The sequence below is a fragment of the Lithobates pipiens genome, unplaced genomic scaffold (assembly GCF_037356315.1).
Source record: "Lithobates pipiens isolate NorthernLeopardFrog02 unplaced genomic scaffold, aLitPip1_a1.2 Scaffold_30, whole genome shotgun sequence".
NCBI lineage: Eukaryota > Metazoa > Chordata > Amphibia > Anura > Ranidae > Lithobates > Lithobates pipiens.
This window is the reverse complement of record NW_027507791.1, coordinates 85,106,679-85,130,181: the sequence shown is the minus strand read 5'-3', so window position 1 is coordinate 85,130,181 and position 23,503 is coordinate 85,106,679. Positions and strand designations below refer to the sequence as shown.

General features: G+C 45.5%; 1 protein-coding gene across 2 annotated transcripts; it reads right to left on the bottom strand.

The window, feature by feature from the left end:
• Positions 1–472: 472 nt before the first annotated feature.
• Positions 473–19,015, bottom strand: LOC143943039 (acyl-coenzyme A thioesterase 1-like). 2 transcript variants are annotated; one of them, XM_077464532.1, is made up of 4 exons: positions 18,910–19,015; positions 16,270–16,910; positions 3,515–3,717; positions 473–1,145 (listed from the first exon to the last, which is right to left on the bottom strand). In XM_077464532.1, the coding sequence occupies exons 2-4, from the start codon at positions 16,901–16,903 to the stop codon at positions 546–548; spliced, it is 1,437 nt and encodes a 478-aa protein (XP_077320658.1). In that variant the 5' UTR covers positions 16,904–16,910; positions 18,910–19,015; the 3' UTR covers positions 473–545. The 2 variants fall into 2 exon arrangements, with proteins under 2 accessions (XP_077320658.1, XP_077320659.1); XM_077464533.1 differs by lacking the exon at positions 18,910–19,015 and having other exon boundaries at positions 16,270–16,914.
• Between the last annotated feature and the right edge of the window lie 4,488 nt (positions 19,016–23,503).

Genomic DNA, 23,503 nt, shown 5'->3' with positions numbered 1-23,503 from the left:
AATACATTTTCCGTGCAAGGATAATACACAGAGCATCACTTACCTCCTCTTCTGGAGTCCCCTGCCATCGGTGTCTGCTCCTCCTCTCCTGCACACGTACTCCCATAACAAGCCCTGCCTTATGGGGCACATATGCAAGCGTGCTCCTGAGCTGGGCTGTATGCATCCATAAGCGCACACACAACACAGCTCAGTAAGGCCCCTGCTCCCTTCTCGCACGATTTGACTGCAGTTGCAGGAGCCAATGGCTCTCTTTGCTGCCTCTTTGTCTTGTAAGAAAAGGAAGAAAGGAGAGTGGGGCTGCAGACACGCACATCACTGAATCGAGGGAGGACTCGGATAGAGAATGTATTAAGGTAAAAACCTTTAGAGTTTGAACCACCTAAAATAGCTTCCAGCATACATTGGGCAGTTATAATTGTTAAGAGGAGATAGCAGATGACTTGCAGACAAGAATAATCAAAATAACAAATTACTTAAAATTATAATTTATTCATTGAGGATATCACAAATTGTACATTTGAGATCTTATTGCTATCGGGTATCTACAGGTGGCTGTGTGGTGCAGTATTGGCTTTTAGTTGCTTTGAGAAAAATCTTAGGATCTTCTTCCATGCATCTTCTTGTGCTTTAGCATGTGCTCTAAGCTGACCTCCCCATAAAGTAGGCATTCCCAATAGCTTCTGATAGGATACCCTGCACAGAGGAAAATAAGGAGGCTCCAACAGATGGCCAGCCCCAGGATAATAAAATGATTCAACTTCCTTCTTGTGCTCTTTGAGACGTGCAACAAACTGCTCACTATATAATGCGCTGGGCCAGGTTTTGTCATCGAGACCGGATAAGAGGAGGAAGGAAGCAGAGGACCTTTCAGCTGGGATGAGGCACTCTTGAAACACAGGGTCCATAGGGTTTTCCATAGACTCTGACAAATCCACTTCTCCAGTTTCTGTAAGCTTAACCTTCTCAGCAATGTTCCCCAAGAATGGGAGCACAAAGCCATCACATGGTAATGGGGCCATAGTGTTGGCATTGCAGCCACATATACTGACAACTGCCTTTATTCCAGGTAGGAATGTTGCCATTGAGATTGCTAGGTCAGCACCTTTACAAATACCTATAATCCCAATTTCTTGTTTGTTAACCTACAGAAATATTAAAGACATAGTTTTAGTATTCTCTCTTGTACCCTAACATTCTCATCGGATTTTGAATTCTACAAAATAAGAACTAAAAAAAACAAGCAATTCATGGTATCACTTATTCACAATGCAAACCTGGTTCATCGCCAAGTGTTGGAAGGTAACATGGTTTAATATAATATTTCTGGAGTTTTACATCCTGGTTGATACAGCCAGGTGGCCTAAGTTGGAAGTTGACCCAGCAGGGTGTTGAGTCATGCCCCCTGGAAGGGGAGTAGAGCTTGGCTCCAGACTACCTGGTGTAATAAAGATTGAAGTGTTTGATTGTTGTGTGTTGGGATTAAGCTGTGGTTCTCCCTCTTCCTGTTACTTTAGTTTACTATATTTGGTATTTCTATTTTATTACTGACATTGCTAGATTGCATTTGCTCCTGATGAGTGGAATTTATCCACGAAATGTGCGTAGAGCTATATACTGATGTATTTTCACACCATGTGACTACCTTAAAGAATCTTGAACCAATTTTATATTATCATGTGTGCAATTAATCATGTTTATATGCAAGTTTGAGCTACATTTAAATTTTTTACCTTTTACTATGTAGGAATACTTATGCATATGTATGCATTTCCAACACTTATATGTGTGTGTGTGTACATTTCTATGTATTTATTATATTTCTATATTATTATGTTATTTGCTACATGTTATTTACGGTCCCACATGCATTCATGTGCACCATTAAAGCGGTAGTAAACCCGCATATTTTTTTTTTTTTTTTTTTTTAACCTGCAAAGCAAAAGGCATAATGAGCTAGTATGCACCGCAAACTAGCTCATTATGAAATACTTACCTTAGAACGAGGCCCCGACATCTGGCCCGATCCACGCCGAGGGAGCTGACATGCTCCCTCGGCGTTTCTTCCGTGTATCGCGGCTCCGGCGCTGTGAGTGGCCGGAGCCGCGATATCGTCACTCCCGCGCATGCGCGCGGGAGATTTCAGTCCGGCCGCTCGGCCGCTGCCGGATTTTGACGGCGAGAAACCCCTTGTGCGCATGCGCCGCTGCAGTCAGCGGCGCATACCGAGGGGAATATCTCCTAAACCGTACAGGTTTAGGAGATTTTTTTTTTACCTACAGGTAAGCCTTATTATAGGCTTTCCTGTAGGTAAAAGTTAAAAATGTGGGTATACAACCACTTTAAATATTAAATAGTATCTACCAATTTATTAATTTGGCTTTTGTGTTGTGCTTCATTTAAAGTCCCACCATTCCCCCCCCCCCCCCCTTTTTTTTCTAGGATTCAGGGATGGAGACATACAAACTCTGTAGCAGTCATTGTCTCATACAAAGTCCCAACAATTTTATTTATTAATGAAGTGTTTGATTAACATGTCTGCAAACAAAGCTTCAAAATAAGCCCCTGCTGCCAAGTTGACTGATGGGTTGAGCTACCAAGAGCCAAGACCAGATGTCATTGAAGATTTGACCAGGGTAGAATATCTGCATGCCATGGACACACGCTGCCCCTAGTGGACAATACAGCATGCATCCTGGAGTATGGACAGAGATGCTTATCTCTTTTCCATTGGGCAGGAGGCTAGATGGGTGTGATGTATGGGGGGGCGTCTGAATGCAGTTTAAAATTGCTGACCAGCAGGAAAAACTCTCTCTTGCCTCATGGCTCTCATGCCAGCGAGCCCAGCTGATGACACAATATCTCGAGGATGACCTTACTTAATGTATCATTGATGTTTTTGTATTTCATATGCTCTATAATATTTTCCTTCTGTGTTTTTATGTTAACGTTCCTATTTTCTTGGGAAATAAATAAAACCCTGGTTAATATAAGCAGTGTGTTTTATTTTCAATAGCTAATCTTACTAATGTACCATCACCAGTAACTATACCAGAGCTTTCATAGTCTAGCTAACTATAAGAATAGACAAGTTAATACATATATGGAGTAAATAGAGGGAATCCATAACCGCCTAATATTTATTTCGCCAAGTATGGTTTTTCCATTTTCTGGATGAATGAGGCACTGGTGGTAGGGCCCAGGCCTCACAGAGGCATCCTGGGAAGGCTACATCATCAGTACTTCCCCCTTAAATGATGTGCCCTGTCATATGTTCTGGGATGCAGACCCAAAGTTCCAGGCAGTAAAGGGAGATGGCCTCCATGAGAAGTATGGGGAGGAAAAGTCCAATGTCCATGGGGATTAAGGCTCTATTCACATCTTTTCAATTGCGTTTTTTAACACACTTTTTTGTGATGAATAGCAGTGCCTTAGAGTAGCACATCTATGCTTTGTTGTGCACTGGAGAACCTTCAAAACCAGGTCATACTATTTAGAGATTATATAGAAATACCTTTGGGTGCTGTTTTAAAAACTCCACAGCTTCACGAAAGTAGTCCAGTTGAAGCCCACCTAGATGGCTAGGGAGGTCATCATAACCAAAAAATGCGAGTGCCATTGTCACAAAGCCGTAATTGGCCAAGAGGCTGGCTCTGTGTTCCATGAGACCTCCCCCTGTTCCATACAGATCTATGATGCCAGGAAATGAGCCAGGTCCTACACAGGAGAAATAACATTCCACATTTAAAGTGCTTAGTTTTATTAATCGAACTGGAAACAAATAGATCAAGAATTTTAACTTCTAATTTTCTCTAATACCATTTTCTAACAATAACAAACGCATACTAGGACAAAATCAAAGTAAAAGATCCCTAAGCTGCACACCATGAAACAGACCCATGTACACGAAGTGAGATGAATGGAAACCTCAGCCCAGATTCCAGCTTGGGCTCCAAGGTGCAGAGTGAAATGCATTCAGCGAGTGGCCTTACTGGAGTCTGGGCTGAGGCTGACATTGATCTCACTTCATGCACATGGGTCTGTTTCATGGTGTGCGGCTTATGGATCTTTTCCCTTGACACTGCTGCAGCTTGGAGCTAAGACGAGCGCCCTATTCCTGCTAGCAGCTGTCTAGTTGGACTTTACCTCTCTACCTTAGCGGCATTCAAATTTTGCCTTTTTTGGGTCATACTAGGAACAAAACAAAGCATACAGTATCTCACACAAGTGAGTACACTCCTAACATTTTTGTAAATATTTTATTATATCTTTTTATGTGACAACAATGAAGAAATTACACTTTTGATACAATGTAAAGTAGTGATTTTACAGTTTGTATAACAGTATAAATTTGCCCAATTAGCCATTTTACCTCCCCAGAGTAATGAGAGTCGTTAGTGTTACAAGGTCTCAGGTGTGAATTGGGAGCAGGTGCGTTAAATTTGGTGTTATCTCTCTCACTCTCTCATACTGGTCACTGGAAGCTCAACATGGCACCTCATGGCAAAGAACTCTCTGATGATCTGAAAAAAAAAAGAATTGTTGCCCTATATCAGGGATATGTAATTAGTGGACCTCCAGCTGTTGCAAAACTACAAGTCCCATCATGCCTCTGTATCTGGGTGTCATTCTTGTGGCTGTCAGAGTCTTGCTATGCCTCATGAGAATTTTAGTTCTGCAACAGCTGGAGGTCCGCTAATTGCATATCCCTGCTCTATATAAAGATGGCCTAGGCCAGTGATGGCGAACCTTGGCACTCCTGATGTTTTGAAACTACATTTCCCATGATGCTCCACTACACTGCAGAGTGCATGAGCATCATGGGAAATGTAGTTCCAAAACATCTGGGGTGCCAAGGTTCGCCATCACTGGCCTAGGCTATAAGAGGATTGCCAAGACCCTGAAATTGAGCTGCAGCATGGTGGCCAAGACCATACAGCAGTTTAAGAGGAGAGGTTCCACACAGAACAGGCCTCGCCGTTGTCAACCAAAGAAGTTGAGTGCACGTGCTCATTGTCATATCCAGAGGTTGTCTTTGATAAATAGATGTATGAGTGCTGCTAGCATTGCTGCAGAGGTTGAAGGGGTGAGGGGGGGTCAGCCTGTCAGTGCTCACACCATACGCCACACACTGCATCAAGTTGATCTGCATGGCTGTTGTCCCAGAAGGAAGCGTCTTCTAAAGATGAAAGCACAAGAATGTCTGCAAACAGTTTGCTGAGGACAAGCAGACTAAGGACATGGATTACTGGAACCATGTCCTGTGGTCTGATGAGACCAAGATAAACATATTTGGTTCAGATGGTGCCAAGTATATGTGGTGGTAACCAAGTGTGTCTTGAGTACAGTCAAGCATGGTGGTGGGAGTGTCGTGGTCCGGGGCTGCATGAGTGCTGCCGGCACTGGGGAGCTACAATTGAGGGAACCATGAATGCCAACATATACTGTGACCAGGGCCGCCATCAGTGGGTACACTCCATACACCTATAAGGGGCCATGGCATCCCTAGGGGCCTGAGTGGGGACTGCTTCTTTGGATACTTTCCCTGTATATCCTCTGAGGACAGACACAGCAATGATGCTCTCTGTGACAGAATTCGGCTGCTTATCACAGCAGCACACCTAGCCGATGGAGCAGGGCTCCTCCATTCTGACCAGGGATGAACTGAGTGCCCAGGGTAAGTGGATAGGAGGGTACACTTGCCACTGTGGGGCAGCAGCTTCTAAATACACACACTGTCTGTGCTGGTCTTCTGTCGATAAAGCACCGATGGTGTATTTAGACTCTCCAAAGCTCCAATCACCAGTGCAGTGTGAGGGGGCGGCGCTCCCTTTAGCTACTGCTGGTCGGGATGTCTGCTCTCACTACAGGGAGGAGGAGAGAGGAGTTTTTTACTGAGTAAAGTCTCCTTGGAAGAAAAGCTGCCAAAGTTTCTGTAGGATTTGTCTTGTAGGTATTGCATTGATAAGGAGACACAGAGGATGAAAAGACAGTGAGTGTGACAGATATCTCCCAAGCTAGCACACAGCCCTATCTATATAACATCCCCCAATATCTATGTCCAGATAATGTGAATGTCATTTTTGACCATTCATGTAACCCTGTGTTCATGTGGTGAGTTTACACCTCTGATTGTACAGACTCAGAGCTTGGATAACACAGGGTTACATGAATTGTCATAAATTAATTTCACATTATCTGGACATACAGAGTGCTGGATTATATATATATATATATATATATATATATATATATATATATATATATATATATTACATTTTATAACAGGACAATATTTTCTTTGAGTATGAATTTTGTATTATATAACTTGTATATATTAGTAGATGAGCATAATAGTTTTTATTTTTATAAACATCTCTATCTGACCACATCTCAGCCCCCTAATCCCCCCAGCTTGCATCAACCCGAGACCACTTCATATATCCAGCTGTAGGACATCACTCGGACCCTTATCTACCCAACATCACTCCCTAGTCACCCCAGACTGCCATTAAAATAAATCCTTCCCCATTCTGCCTCTGTCATACCCTCCACTACTCTACATACAGGAGGGATTACACTGGACTGCATCTGGGCTGTACTGATGACACAGAAGGGATAGAAGGACTACAGAGAGAGGACACTGCGAGAGAGGGCCAACATACAGGTCAGATGAGAATGGAGAAGGATGACATGGGATGGAGGAGGAGGACCTAGAATAGAGGAAGAGGAGGACATGGGATGGAGGAGGAGGACCTAGAATGGAGGAAGAGGATGGGATGGCGAAGATGGGACTGCAAAAGGAGGACATGGGATGGGGACAAGGGACTGGAGAAGGAGGAGGACATGGGATGGCAGAAATGGGACTGGAGAAGGAAGAGGACATGGGATGGAGGTTATGGGCCTGGAGAGGGAAGAAGACATGGGAGGGGGACAAGGGACTGGAAGAGGAGCACATTGGATGGAGAAGGAGGAGGACATGGGATGGAGGAGATGGGACTGGAGAAGGAAGAGGACATGGGATGAAGGAGATGGGACTGGAGAAGGAAGAGAACGTGGGATGAAGGAGATAGGACTGGAGAAGGAAGAGAACATGAAATGGAGGAGGAGGACATGGGATGGGGGAGAAGGGACTGGAAATGGAAGAAGAGCACATGGGATGGAGAAGGAGGAGGACATGGGATGGAGGAGATGGAACTGGAGAAGGAAGAGAACGTGGGATGAAGGAGATAGGACTGGAGAAGGAAGAAAACATGAAATGGAGGAGGAGGACATGGGATGGGGGAGAAGGGACTGGAAATGGAAGAAGAGCACATGGGATGGAGAAGGAGGAGGACATGGGATGGAGGAGATGGGACTGGAGAAGGAAGATGACATGGGATGAAGGAGATGGGACTGGAGAAGGAAGAGGACATGGGATGGAGGGGGAGGACATGGGATGAAGGAGATGGGACTGGAGAAAGAAGAGGACATGGGATGGAGGAGGAGGACATGGGATGGGTGAGAAGGGTCAGGAAGTGTAGCACATGGGATGGAGGAGGACATGGGAGTGGAGGAGGAAGAGGACATGGGATGGAGGTTATATTGGGTTGTAAGAGTATTAAAATAAAAGTGGGTGCACTGAAGGACTTGGCGGGATGGCCAGTGGGTGGATTTGGTGGGACAGCCAGTGGGCAGGCCTTAAGGAATGTTTGTGGTCAGGCCCAGACCAAAAGCTGCGTAAGGGGCCCCAAAATTTCTGATGGTTGCCCTGACTGTGACATACTGAAGCAGAGCGTGATCCCATCCTTTCAGAGACTGGGCCACAGGACAGTATTCAAACATGATAACGACCCCAAAGCACACCCCCAAGATGACTTGCTAAATAAGTTGAGGGTAACGGTGATGGACTGGCCAAGCATGTCTCCAGACCTAAACCCATTTGAGCATCTGTGGGATATCCTCAAACGGAAGGTGGAGGAGCACAAAGTCTCAATCATCCACCAGCTCCGTGATGCCATCATGGAGGAGTGGAAGAGGACTCCAGTGGCAACCTGTGAAACTCTGGTGAACTCCATGCCCAAGAGGGTTAAGGCAGTGCTGGAAAATAATGGTGGCCACACAAAATATTGACACGTTGAGCACAATTTGGACATTTTCGCTTAGTAGTGTACTTACTTTTGCTGTCAGTGGTTTAGGCATTATTGGCTGTGTGTTGAGTTATTTTGAAGGGACAGCTCATTTACACTGTTATACAACCTGTATACTCACTACTTTACATTGTAGCAAAGTGTAATTTCTTCAGTGTTGTCACATGAAAAGATATAATAAAATATTTACAAAAATGTGAGGGGTGTACCCACTTTTGTGAGATACCTTAGGTGCCATGACTTGTCATTCCTGACATGACTGGTAGCCCCTAAGTACAAAAAGGCCCCTATAAACAGCTACCAGCAAACAATGTATTCTATACAGAATAGCGCCTATTCAGAACAATTGTGGATATCCCATAAATACTCTCTTAAAATAGACATATCAGTAAGTTTCATGCATACAGAAATTCCTGACATGTAAATAACTCAACGAAAATTTTTGACAATAGGAAGAGTGCTAAATCATTGGTGTCAGTGGGAGGAATAGTGCTAAATCATTGGTGTCAGTGGGAGGAATAGTGCCCCAAGGGCCGGATATACAGTAAGTTGGCAAAGGTCTGCATCTAGCCCCCAGGCAGCAGAACACTGATCTATGGTACACTGGTATTCCTTAGTTCAAATACAACTAGACTTATTTTGTATGTTAAAGTAGTTTTACCACTCATCGTCATAGCACCTTTAGTTCTAATGAGTGTTGGAAGCCTAGCCCGGCGTTTATAGGCCTCATGCACATGGACGGTGAGAGGCTGAAATTATTTTGGGCAAAAAATCTGAACATTTTCCTGTGCCCAGGGAGCAGCTGGTTACTGTGAATATCTATTACAAGTTCACTCAGAACTTAAAGTGATAATAAAGGCAATATGTTTTTTTAATAACAAACATGTTATACTTACCTGCTCTGTGTAGTGGTTTTGCACAGAGCTCCCCAGATCCTCCTCTTCTCGGATCCCCCGCAGGCACTTCTGGTCCCCCACTCCTGCCCCCAGAGCAAGCAGATTCCAATGAGGGCACCAAGAAGGTGTTCTCCTGAGCTGCTGCTCTGCGTGTCCATTCACACAGAGCCAGGGCTTGGCCCCTCCCCATTGGCTGTGATTGACAGCAGCGGGAGCCAATGAGGAAAGAGAGACCCAGCAGAGCCAAGGCTCCTGTACAAATCGCTGGAGAAAGATCGGGCTCATGGAAATATTAGGGGGGAGCTACAGAGAGAAGGTTTTTTTACCCTGAAGGTATGGAGGTAAAAAACCTTGCATCTTTACAAGCACTTTAAGACCTGATGAAGAGGGAGTGGCAGAGCCCACAAAATCTGTTGGCTGTGTAACTTTATTATACTATGAACTGATTTCAACTTTTACAGACTATTGGTTTGGTATTGCTATTATTCTTTATCTTTGGACTCTCCAGCCAGAGACATCTTTTTTTCATGAGAGCATCCTCACTAGAGCCAACCAGCTCTACGTATTCAGTTGCCTTTCCTCAACTATAAAACATCACAACCAGAAGATCCAATGCTTCGTACATATACAACATAATTGTTTTAGGTGCGACTGAGCTACTGTTGTGGTTGAAAACGCTGAGGTATGTTCCTGACACTCAATGAAAATCAACTTAGATAAGTTGAGGAACATCTTCAGCTTTCCAGAGCAAGTTCAGCTGAATGGCGCTAACTACTACTAGTTATAAAAGCTACTACACCGACCTACCCGACCTTCTAGGCAGAAAGATAAAGTCTGAATGGAGGATTGTAATTCAACATAAGCTGTACAGAATATGGAGAATGTACACTCACCGGCCATTTTATTAGGTATACCTGTTCAATTTATTCTTAAACCAAGTAGATGAGTACAAAGAAATTACTACGAATTCATAAAAACTATGTTACAAACTATTCATTAAAAATTAATTATGTCCATACAAGGGTGAATGCTCAATGATAGGCTAACGTGTTTTGAGGGGTTTCCTCTTCACCAGAGCCTTGGAAAGCAAAAGAAAGTCTGTAAAATGAGGTAGATATACATGGAGAGGAGTGCCTGATTAGGAGACGTATCGCATGGTCGGGGATGAATTCTCCTTTACTCTACAAGTATCCTCATCACAGCGCTCTAGATGAGATCAATACCAAATGCATGTGTGTATATCTCCATGTATATCTATACCACATTTTACACACTTTCTTTTGCTTTCCAAGGTTCTGACAAAGAGGCTATAAGTAAGTTGCTAATCATCGCTATTATAGTATAGTGTCTATAGCTACATACCATAGCTTGTAGACGCTAAAACATTCACACAAACCATTTATTATATACTGTACTTCATTTGGCCTCAATTTATGTAGATTTAATGTAGATTTTTTTTTATTGGATAGGTTTGATAACAGAAAGTAGAAAAAATTTGAGTTTTTTTTTTTTTTAAATCATTGGACTTTTTTCTTTTATATACTAAAAAACCTAGTGGTGATCAAATACCACCAAAACAAAGCTCTGCTTGGGTGAAAAAAATGATATAAATTTCATTTGTGTACAGTGATACATGACTGCGCAATTGCCAGTTAAAATAATGTAGTGCTGAATAGAAAAAACGGTCTGGTCACGAAGGCGGTAATACCCATGTGTGTCAGTAGTGTTCTTGACATCTAAAATGTGAACACTAGGGATGAGCTTCGTGTTCGAGTCGAACGTACGTTCGACTCGAACATTGACTGTTCGGCCGTTCGGCGAATTCCGAACGTTTGGGCCGTTCGCGTCAAAATTCGAGTGACGCGCGCGCGGACCACAATGCACTGCGGTGGCGCAGTGCATTGCTGCCCCATGATTGGCCAAGCATGCACTGTGACCCCGCATGCTTGGCCAATCGCAGCGCCGGCAGCGAGGAGAGCCATGATTGGCCACAGGCATCCTGCCTGTGGCCAATCATAGCTCAGGCTGTGTAGTGCACGCCCCACACTATATAAGGCCGCCTTTGAGGCGGCCTCGTGTAGTGTGTTACTTAGCATCTGAAGCAGTGGGTGTTCTGTGTACCTTCAACACAGTACACACCAATCGTTTTTGGCTGATTTCCTATCTTGCTGCTGTGTAGTGGTTGTTGTCTGTGCCCTGACTGCAGTATACACCACTATATTCACCTCACCTATATAGCTAGTGATCTAGCTTTAACCACTTAACAACTGCCCATTGCCGATTAACGGCTTCAGGGCTGTTGTTTAACTCTGAGAGGCCGTTAATTAACGGTCTCCCAGAATTCTGCTCTCGCGTGCCCCGAGGTGCGCGCACTCGAGAGCATCCGTGACCGCCGGATCCACAGGACCCGGCGCATCACGGATCACGGTAAACGGCCGCTCATAGCGGCCGTTTACCACGTGATGGCTCCGTCAAATGACGGAGTGATCACTTGGAAACAAACCGGCGTCATGTTATGACGCCGGTTCCCCCCTCCCCTCTCTGTACCGATCGGTACAGCGGAGGGGAAAGAGATCGGTGTCAGCAGCGATGTGGGCTGCATCTGCAGTGCCCACATCGCTGCTCACCGAATTTAACCCCTCAATTCCCTGCCAATACTCTGCAATACCAGTGCATACTCTGCAGTACCCCGCCATTACTCTGCAGTACCCCGCCATTACTCTGCAGTGCAGTACCCCGCCATTACTCTGCAGTACCCTGCCATTACTCTGCAGTGCAGTACCCCCCATTACTCTGCAGTACCCTGCCATTACTCTGCAGTACCCCCCATTACTCTGCAGTAACCCCCATTACTCTGCAGTAACCCCCATTACTCTGCAGTACCCCCCAATACTCTGCAGTACCCGCCATTACTCTGCAGTACCCCCAATACTCTGCAGTACCCTGCCATTACTCTGTAGTACCCCCCAATACTCTGCAGTACCCTGCTATTACTCTGTAGTACCCCGCCAATACCCCGCCAATACTCTGTAATACCCTGCCAAAAAAATTGCCATACCCAGCCATACTCAGAGATACCCAGCCATACTCGGTGATACCCTGAAATACCCAGCCATAGACGCCCCTCACCGCCCTCCGGTGCTTCTACTAACTCGCCAGTACGATCAAAGCCAGAATCTTTTTTTTATTTTTTATTTCAGGCTTCCCAGCCTAGAGGTGAGATGTGGGGTCATATTGACCCCCCAGATTTCACTGTAAAGAGGACCTGTCACCCCATATTCCTATTACAAGGGATGTTTACATTTCTTGTAATAGGAATAAAAGTGATCAAAAATATATTTTTGGGGGAAAAAATGTCAAACTAAAATAAATAAAGTAAAATGAACAATAAAAAAATAAAATAAAAATTAAAGCGCCCATGTCCCCATGTGCTCGCATGTGCCACACATGTGAGGTATCGCCGAGAATGTTAGAGCGAGAGCAATAATTCTAGTCCTAGACCTCCTCTGCAACTCAAAACATGTAACCAGTAAAAAAAAATTTAAAGCATCGCCTATGGGGATTTTTTAAGTAGCGACGTTTGGCGCCATTCCACGGGCATGTGCAATTTTGAAGAGTGACATGTTTGATATCTATTTACTCAGCATAACTTCATCTTTCACTTTATGCAAACATTGGGCTAACTTTACTGTTTTTTTTGTTTGTTTTCTAAGCACAAAACTGTTTTTTCCCCCCAAAAAACGCGTTTGAAAAATTGCTGTGCAAATACCGTGTGAGATAAAAATTTGCAACGACCACCATTGTATTCTCCAGGGTCTTTGCTAAAAAATATATATATATATATATATATAATGTTTTGGGGTTCTCTGTAATTTTCTAGCAAATAAATTATGATTTTTACATGTAGGAGAGAAATGTCAGAATTGGCCTGGGTGCTCCAGAACGCCTGATGGCGCTCCCTGCATGTTGGGCCTCTGTATGTGGCCACGCTGTGTAAAAGTCTCACACATGTGGTATCGCCGTACTCGGGAGTAATAGCAGAATGTGTTTTGGGGTGTAATTTGTGGTATGCATATGCTGTGTGTGTGAAATAACCTGATAATATGACAATTTTGTGGAAAAAAAAAAAAAGGAAATAGGCCGTCAGTACTTCAGGTGTGATCAATTTTCAGATATTGGCACCATAGCTTGTGGACTCTATAACTTTCACAAAGACCAAATAATATCCACCAATTTGTACTTATTTTTACCAAAGATATGTAGTAGTATGAATTTTGGCCAAAATTTATGAAGAAAAAATGACTAATCTGCAAAATTTTATAACAGAAACGAAGAAAAATTCATTTTTTCGCAGAATTTTCGGTCTTTTTTCTTTTATAGCACAAAAAATAAAAAACCCAGCAGTGATTAAATACCACCAAAAGAAAGCTCTATTTGTGTGAAAAAAGGACAAACATTTCCTATAGGTCCAGTGTTGCATGACTGAGTAATTGTCATTCAAAATGTGAGGGCACCGAAAGCTGAAAATTGGTCTGGTTATTAAGGGTGTTTAAGTGCCCAGTGGTCAAGTGGTTAATAATAGAGCTTGCAGTCAGTAGTGTTAGGAGATAGTGCGTGCTGTCTGCGTGCTCTGTACCCAGTACATACCGCTATAATATAGGGCAGGCCCCTACTTTCAAACATCCAACTTACAAACATCTCCTACTTGCAAACGCAAGGAGACAGCAGCAAGTGAGATGAAAAAAGATGGACGACAAAACAAATTATACAGGGGTGATAACCCTTCCCTATGTTTTCCAAAAAGATTAAAAATCGTTTTTTTGACTGGAGCTACACTTTAAAAATGTACCGGTTGAAAATTACAAACAGATTCAACTTAACACAACAAACCTACACAGTCCCTGTCTTGTTTGCACCGCCTGTATACTGCTGTTCTGAGTATATAGGGCCTGGGGGCCACACGCATTTCCTTTTTTTAATATGGGTACGGGGTTCCCCTTAATATGCGTACAAGACCCAAATAGGCTGGTAATGGGCAGGGAGGGCTACCCATGCCATGTTTCTCAATGATTTTCAACCATATTGCAGGAACCAGATATAACATTAAAACCGCAAGCAGTTTTAAATGGTGTTATTTCCGTTTAATGTCATTTTGTGCAGGGACTGTTCTAAACACGGGAAACACGTGGCACTTCACAGGCATACTACAGACACCCCCCAGGCACCATATTTAAAGGAATATTTCACTTTTTTTTTTTCACTTTAATCGTCATTAAAATCAGTGCTCCCGCCAAAACGGCAGTTTTTAAAACTTTTTTTTGCAGTGACCCATGTCCCCTGAGGCAGGAGGCAGGTCCCCAAACCCTTTTTAGGACACTATCTTGCATATTAGCCGTTAAAATTAGCACTTTCCATTTCGAACGTTCGAGTCCCATAGACTTCAATGGGGTTCTAACGTTCGTACCGAACGCGGGGGTCGTTCGCAAGTTCTGGTGCGAACCGAACCGGGGGGTGTTCGGCTCATCCCTAGTGAACACACACGTGTTAATAAAATAAGTCCAAAATAAAATTGTCTCCAAAGTGCTTCAATAATAATATCATGTGCAACACCACCACCACCACTACCACCACCACTACCACCACTACCGCTACCACCAACACTACCACCACTACCGCTACCACCACCACCACTACTACCGCCACCACTACCACCACTACCGCTACCACCACCACCACTACCACCACCACCCCTACTACCACCACCACCACTACCACCACTACCACCACTATCGCTACCACCACCACCACTACCGCTACCACCACCACCACTACCGCTACCACCACCACTACCATCACCACCACTACCACCACCACCACTACCGCTACCACCACTACCGCTACCACCACCACTACCACTACCACCACCACCACTACCATCACCACCACTACCGCTACCACCACCACCACAACCATCACTACCACCACTACCACCACCACCACTACTACCGCTACCACCACTACTACCACCACCACTACCACCACCACTACTGCTACCGCTACCACCACCACTACCACCACCACTACCATCACTACCACCGCTACCACCACTACCGCTACCACCACCACTACAACCACCACCACTACTACCGCTACCACTACCACCACCACCACCATCATTACCACCACTACCACTACCACCACCACTACTACCACCACCACCACTACTACCACCACCACCACTACTACCGCTAGCACCTCGTACCACCCGGTGACCCAGATCCCCAATGTCACACCATGTGACCCCGATCCTCCAAAGTCACACCCAGTGACCCCGATCCCCCAAAGTCACATCCAGTGACCCAGATCCCCCAATGTCACACCCAGTGACCCTGACCACCTAATGTCACACACAGTGACCCCGATCCCCCAATGTCACACATGGTGACCTCAACCCCCCATTGTCACACCCAATGAACCTAATGTTCCCCCATGTCCCGGTGACCTCAGTCTTATGTCACACCCATTGGCCCCAATGTTCCCCCATGTCCCGGTGACTCCGATGCCCTGTGTCACACCCAGTGGTCCCAATGTTCCCCCATGTCCCGGTGACTCCGATGCCCAGTGTAACACCCAGTGGTCCCAATGTTCCCCCATGTCCCGGTGACCCCAATGTTCCCCCATGTCCCGGTGACCCCAATGTTACCCCAAGTCCCAGTGCCTCCGATGCCCTGTGTCACACCCAGTGGTCCCAATGTTCCCCCATGTCCCGGTGACTCCGATTCCCTGTGTCACACCCAGTGGTCCCAATGTTCCCCCATGTACCGGTGACCCCAATGTTCCCCCATGTCCCGCTGACCCCAATGTTCCCCCAAGTCCCGGTGACTCCGATGCCCTGTGTCACACCCGGCGACCCCAATGTTCCCCCATGTCCCGGTGACTCCGATGTCCTGTGTCACACCCGGTGACCCCAATGTTCCCCCATGTCCTGGTGACTCCGATGCCCTGTGTCACACCCGGCGACCCCAATGTTCCCCCATGTCCCGGTGACTCCGATGCCCTGTGTCACACCCGGTGACCCCAATGTACCCCCATGTCCCGGTGACTCCGATGCCGTGTCACACCCAGTGACCCCAATATTCCCCCATGTTGCGGTGACCCCAATGTTCCCCCATGTCCTGGTGACTCCGATGCCCTGTGTCACAACCGGCGACCCCAATGTTCCCCCATGTCCCGGGGTCACTCACCAGGCGGTATGAAGAGAGTGGCCCGCACTCTGCCCTCCCTCACTGGGATCCTGCTGACTCCTTCCCTCATGAAGCTCCTCTCCTGGACCGCAGTGCTGAGCACATCTCCGGCCGGCTCCTGGTGGAGGGAGAAGCGGACAGTCAGGGGGCTCCGCACGTCCTTCTTCACCATCCTCCTCATACCATTCCGGGGCTGCAGAGCCCACAAGGGCCCCTCCGCTTCTACTCCGGTGAACGTGCCGCCCTCCAGCGCCGGGCTCCGGCTCAGATCCAGCTCCCCTCCGCTCCCGGCTCGGTACCGGCCCAGGGAAGTGAACGGCTCCCCGCCTTCATCGGTCAGCTCGGTGCGGAGAGACACCTCCTGCCCGGGGCTCAGCCCGATCACCTCCAACCGGAGAGGACCATCGAACAGGCAGCGCTCCGGGGACACCCGCAACTCTACCGAGCCGGGCATGGGGCGCCGATCCTGGGGGAGATCAGAGCCGGACATGGGGCGCCTATCCTGGGGGAGATCAGAGCCGGACATGGGGTGCCTATCCTGGGGGAGATCAGAGCCGGACATGGGGCGCCTATCCTGGGGGTGATCAGAGCCGGGCATGGGGCGCCTATCCTGGGGGTGATCAGAGCCGGACATGGGGCGCCTATCCTGGGTAGTGATGTCCAGTTCATGAACGAATCGTTCTTTTGAACCGGTTCTTTTTAGTGAACTGGATGAATCGATTCTTTTCAGTGAACTGATTCGTTTGAAACAGTTCACTCTGCACTCAGTACATAGCAGAGCAGCAGAGCTGGCAGTGGTAATATGATCCTAGAGTGAGAGAGCTCCGCCCCTCCCTGCAACCAATCAGCTGACTCAAAGCACAGTGACACTCAGGAACTGGATACAAACTTAAAACAAGAGCCAGGAGTACACAGTACACCGAGTTAAAGAATCGTACTTGTTACCGAGTTAAAGAATCGTACAAGTTACCGAGTTAACGAGTGAAAGAATCATATCAGTTTTTAGAACACAGTACACTAAAAGAACCATGAGTCACCACCAGTAGAGAACACTACACTAAATCAATGATCAGCTAGCAGTAGTACACTTACAGACTGCTTTATAGACAGAGAGGACAGAGTCAGGATAAGAAGATATCCTCATTCAGATTAATTATTTAACCCTTTAATATTTAGTTGGTTTATGCTAAAGAAGATATTCATGTTAAGAAGGACAGGAATGCCTTCTGGGACATGTGTCTAATTTAGTAGCTATATAACTGAATGAGAGAGCTGTCTAATTTTTATAACACAAAAATACATTTTATCCTGCTTTATGGTAATATTTTTCTGCGTTCTGGTCCTGAGATTTCTATGACCCCTGGATCCTTAGATTATTATTTATTTTTTTTAATTCCTCCAACCATGACCATTTTTTAAATAGTGGTATAAAAAATAACACAGACAAAATAGGAAAAAAATCAACAGTTTTTAATAGAACAATATAAAACTATTTGAAAGTACTGGAATAATTACGATAAAAAAAAACATTTATTCACATGCAGATATCGGGGTTGGTGGGGATGGTTTTAGTTTTTATTTTATAAATTTTTCACTTAACAAGCCCCTATGTGATCGTTTGTTGAAGTGACAGGTTCTCTTTATTGCATATGGGGTCTGGTATATGATTATATGAGTATAGGATTGTGCTCAGTGACCTGGGTAGCAGGTGTTCTGTCAGATCAAGCGATCTATAGGAGCAGCCAATATTGCGACTTTCGGTGATGCACAAACAGTCGTGTAAATGAAAAGCGTGTTTTTGTGTGTATTTTCTGCATTCTGATGGGCCAACTTCACAGGTAAGATTGCTAGCTATCAGATTTGTCCGTAGTCTTTACAATGCATAATGAGGCTCCTTTTACACTTGTGTGACTTATCATGCAACTTGGGACTACAAAGTCGCATGACAAGTCGTACCCCAAGATTTCCAATGAGTACCGTTCATATCTGTGGGTCTTCCAGTCACAGCGACTTCAAAGTAGTTACTGCACTACTTTGGTACGATTTTGATGCGACTTGAGGCAGAGACCTCAAGATTACATAAGTATTCCTTCAAGTCACATCAAAATCGCATCAAAGTCACGGTAAAAATCGTGGCAAAAATTGCATGACTTTCAAGTCGCACAAGTGTGAAAGGAGCCTAACGATTGGATTTTACTACCGTGGACACTTCGCCTGCACGCGGAAGTAAAATACAATCATTTTTCCTGTGAATGCGCTGTAAAGAGAACGGAAAAATATGTCTAGCAATGTTAACTGTGTAGTTAGCCCATCATATGCACAAAAATCCGCTTTTCATTTTCACAGCTTTATGTGTCACCAAAATTGATGACGCGGCTGATCTGACAGAATAATAGGATTGTGCTACTAGCAAGGAACTAAATGCAAATAAACCTCCCAGGACCTGCCAGCCTTCTGAGAAGAATCATTCTTTTGATTCTAATCATTTAAGAAGGCTGAGTCAGAGCTTCGGTTCACTTGCTTGTCAGTAGACTCAGCAAGTGAACCGAAGAACCGAAGAATCGGTTCATTGAATCGGTTCATTTCACTGAGTAGTTCGAAATGAACCGATTCAGTTAAAAGATCCGGACTTCCCATCACTAATCCTGGGGGAGATCAGAGCCGGGCATGGAGAGCCGATCTACACCGTACACTGAGCTCTGAGCAGACCTCAGCATGGTACCCTATACCCATCACTGATCACCGCCCACTTCGCGCAGTACCAGGCTACACCTCCAGTACAGGGCACACTGACACCCTCCCCAGGGAGAACAGATACATCCTGCATCTCCTTATGCCATTACAGGACATGGACAATGATCGCTGTCCCCAATACAAACATTCACCGATATAACCCCAATACAAACATTCACCGATATCACCCCAATACAAACATTCACCGATATCACCCCAATACAAACATTCACCGATATCACCCCAATACAAATGTAGCGCCGGTACTCCTAATGAGTATGCGCTATGTCTTTAAATTTCGTTTTTGCCCAAAACTATAGTGAGTTTGGGGTTAATTGTTCTAAATGATGCTTCGGCATCAGTTTGGCTGGGCTGTATAGAAGTTCTTAGGTAGGGGGGAAGACACCGCGCTATATAAGAGTAAGGGTGAAAAACAGCTGCTAACACTTCAAACAAACAAAGCCCAAAATTATAAACCAAATAATAGTGTAGCGCTAATTGAATAATGATATATTCACAAGGGAAAGTATCCGTGTGTAAACAATCGTAAATGTTAAGGAAACAGGAAATAAAGTCCTCTATCATGTGATTAATACATATGAAAATGAAATATACTTGAAAGAGGGATTCCACCAAAACAAAAAATATTAAAAGCCAGCAGCTATAAATACTACAGCTGCTGACTTTTAATAAATGGACACTCACCTGTCCCGGGTTCCAGCGATGCCGGCAGCCGAGGCCGATCGATCGCTCGGCTCTCGGCTGCTGTAGTCACCATTCTAGGTGAGGGAATCAGGAAGTGAAGCGAATCGGCTTCACTTCCCGGTTCCCTACTGCGCATGCGCGAGCTGCGCCGCGCAATAGGAAATCTCCGCGCTGTCACTGGGACCCGTATGTGTCCCAGCAGACAGCGCGGCAGGGCAGGAAATGGCGTAGACTCCCACGGGAGTCTATGCCCGGAAGTGGGTGAAAATACCTGTCTTTGACAGATATCTCCACCCCCCTCCCCCCTGAAAGGTGTCAATTGTGACACCGGAGGGGGGGAGGGATCCAATCAGCGGAGGTTCCACTTTAGGGTGGAATTCCGCTTGAAATAAGATGTCTGGGTGAAGACAATCATGTATAAAATACAGAGAGTAAGGTCCTCTATCATGTGACTAATACACGTGAAGTGAAATAAGAGGCATTCTTCAGATGAAATAGACGTTTCACTGGTCAGGTGTAGCAAGGTGTATCGACTTGTCTGAAGTAATCAAGAAAGTAGATGGAATACTCTTACCAGATACGGTGGACTCCCCAGTCTTACGACAGTAGAGTCAGGAACGCTTGGGGTCTGCACATGTGATGGTGGATGGTGGATTGAAAGCAGTCAAACCGGATTCCCAGAAGGCTCCGAATGATGGAACAGCCGTGGTGGGCGTCTCTCAGGGGGTCCCTCAAGTTGTCCGGATCAAGTGTGACCCGTTTACATTTCAGACCCCAAGTGTGGAAGGGGTTTGGCAAGGATGGTAAAAAAGAAAAAAGAAAGCTCCAAATGGTGCAGGTCAAAAAAAGTTTACCATGAGGTATTTATTAAAAAGTCATAAAAAAGGACATAAATTATGACAAGTGATCACAAACGGCTTTTTTTTGCATCTTTTTTTGTTTGTTTAGCAAAAAATAAAACTCCGAGCTGTAACTAAATACCACCAAAAGAAAGCTGTATTTGTGGGAAAAAAATGATAAAAATGATACAACTGTGTTGTATGCCCACGCAATTGTCATTCAAAGTGCATCAGCGCTGAAAGCTGAAAATTGGTCTGGGACTGAGGGGGGTTTAAGTGCCCAGTAAGCAAGTGCTTAAACATGTCAAACTTGCATAAAAGACACCAGCAGTATCCAGCCGCGATCAGTTAAAGCGGGAGTCCGCCGTTTTTTTTTTTTTTTTTTAAAGCCAGCAGCTACAAATACTGCAGCTGCTGACTTTTAAAATAATGACACTTGCCCGCCCAGCACACCCGCGATGTCGGCACCCGAAGCCGATCTCTCGATCGTCTCTCGGGTGCTGCCATCGCCATCTTGGGTATGGGAATCAGGAAGTGGAGCCTTTCGGCTTCATTTCCCGGTTCCCTACTGCGCATGCGCGAGTCACGCTGCGCAATAAGGATGGTCCCCGCTGTCTCTGGGATCCGTGTTTTTCCCAGCAGGCAGCGGGGGACCTTCGGAAAGGGGCGTAGATTCTGCGGAAAGGGGCATACCATCTGCAGAATCTACGCCGGAAGTGGGTGCAGATACCTGTACTGTACAGGTACCTGCACCCCCTTCCCCCCTGAAAGGTGCCAATTGTGGCACCGGAGGGGGGGGAGGGTTCCAATGAGCAGAAGGTCCACTTTAGGGTGGACCTCCGCTTTAAAGCTCACCACTATCTCGCCAATATCCACTGGTTAATGGACAAGCGCGGTGAGTCCCGGGATAAGCTCCACTGACGCTTGGACACAGGACAGATACATATACACGCCCCTACACATTTCATAATCACGGTTTCATTAGAGGGCATCACTCTGATGAAAACGTGTTTGAGAAACGCGTCTGGATGGGTATTCACTTTGACAAGTGTGTGCTTTTGCAGTCCTTGAGCAGCACACTGCATCTGAAGTACCTCTGATTGCTCAGTGTGACCCCCTTTGGTTATGCACTTACCCCCTAAAGCAGGGGTGCCCAACCTTTTGAAGAGCGGGGGCCACTTAAGCGACTTGGTAACCGGTCACGGGCCACAATGAGCAGAGCAGGCGGATGACAGGTCCGTGCAGAGCGGACATGGACACAGCTCACTCTACTCTATGGGTCCTCTGATCCACCCTGATGGAAGGGGATTGATCCCCTTCTGTTATTTTTTTTAGCAAATCAGATTGGAGGTAGGTGGGTGTAAAAGGACACAAATCTGCAGTTTCATAGAGGTGAATGGAGGGTCCGATCAGGGCTGGATTAACATAGGGGCTATTGGAGCTGCAGCTCCAGGCCCCTTTCTCAAGATAGGCCCATTTGCCCAAAAAAATAAATAAAATCATTGACTTTGAGGATTGTAGCTCAGCGATCAGGAGTCACAGGGACCCCACATTTGGGAGTTAGGTAGCTAAAGACTAACTCCAGCACTGGTTAAGGGCTGCTATCATCTATGGTTCTGGAGATACGGGGCTCCTTGCGCAGCCTGTCAGAAGCTACATACAGAGCGTCCAGTTTAAATACAAGCTGGAACACTCTGCAGCAGACTGAGAGGGTGAGCTCACAGTGCTTATAATAATTATTTGTATATTACTTATGATAATTAACCCCTTGCCACCCAGGCCCATTCTGAGACTTCTCTCCTACATGTAAAAATCATCATTTTTTTTTATGCTAGAAAATTACTCAGCAGACACCCTATGGAATAAAATGGTGGTCTGTGCAAATTTTTATGTTACACAATATTTGCGCAGCAATTTTTCAAACTTTTTTTTGGAAAGAAACTGTTTCATTCATAAAAAAAAAACATTAAAGTTAGCACAATTTTTTGTTGTGTACTAAGCGATGCTTTACATTTTTTTACAGGTTACATGTTTAGAGTTACAGAGGAGGTCTAGTGCTAGAATTATTGCTCTCGCTCTAACGATCGTGGCGTATGTAACCTGTGTATATCTGGCTACTGATACTAACCAGTGCCTTCCTAGGGACTGACTAGTATCTCTCCCCAGCCTGTCCCCACACACCCTCTCACCTGCTGACCTGTGAATGGGGCAATCACTCCTGCAGTGTTATTGTGTTCTGCCAGTGAATACAATGATTAGTGTTGCCAACTATAGCTGGCAGCACTGATTGTTTTGGGGAAACCCTGATAGGCTGGTTGTACTCAAGTCGGTTAATAGGTCGACTTGTGTAAAACCAGCTAGCCCATACATAAATCGACTATGGCTGGTCTCTGCTTAATTGGTGTAATTTCAATCCATGTCTGGCCCACTTAACCACTACGCAAGTCCCTAAACATCCTTCCACAAACCTTTACATTTTTCCTTCCCAGATTACTTCATCCTCCTCTCCTATACATAGTGTCCACTGTCATACTCTCCACATTTCTCTCCTATACATAGTGCCCACTGTCATACTCTCCAAACTTCTCTCCTGTACATACTACTCACTGTCATACCCTCTACACTCCTCTACTATACATAGTGCCCACTGTCATACCTCCAACACTTCTCTCCTATACATAGTGCCCACTGTCATACCCTCCACACTCCCCTCCTGTACATACTACTCACTGTCCTACTCTCCATACTCCTCTCCTATACATAGTGCCCACTGTCATACCTCCAACACTTCTCTCCTATACATAGTGTCCACTATCATACCCTCCACACTCCTCTCCTGTACATACTACTCACTTTCATACCCTCCATACTCCTCTCCTATACATAGTGCCCACTGTCATATCCTCCACACTTTTCTCCTATACATAGTGCCCACTGTCATACCCTCCACACTTCAC

What these genes read in the sequence shown, in the direction of transcription:
- LOC143943039 (XM_077464532.1), bottom strand. Translation starts at nt 16,903, where the DNA reads ATGTCCGGCTCTGATCACCCCCAGGATAGGCGCCCCATGCCCGGCTCT. An exon ending in CACTCTCTTCATACCGCCTG is followed by an intron (nt 3,718 to 16,269) that starts GTGAGTGACCCC and finishes TCTCCTGTGTAG; the next exon opens with GACCTGGCTCATTTCCTGGC. An exon ending in TTTTAAAACAGCACCCAAAG is followed by an intron (nt 1,146 to 3,514) that starts GTATTTCTATAT and finishes ATATTTCTGTAG; the next exon opens with GTTAACAAACAAGAAATTGG.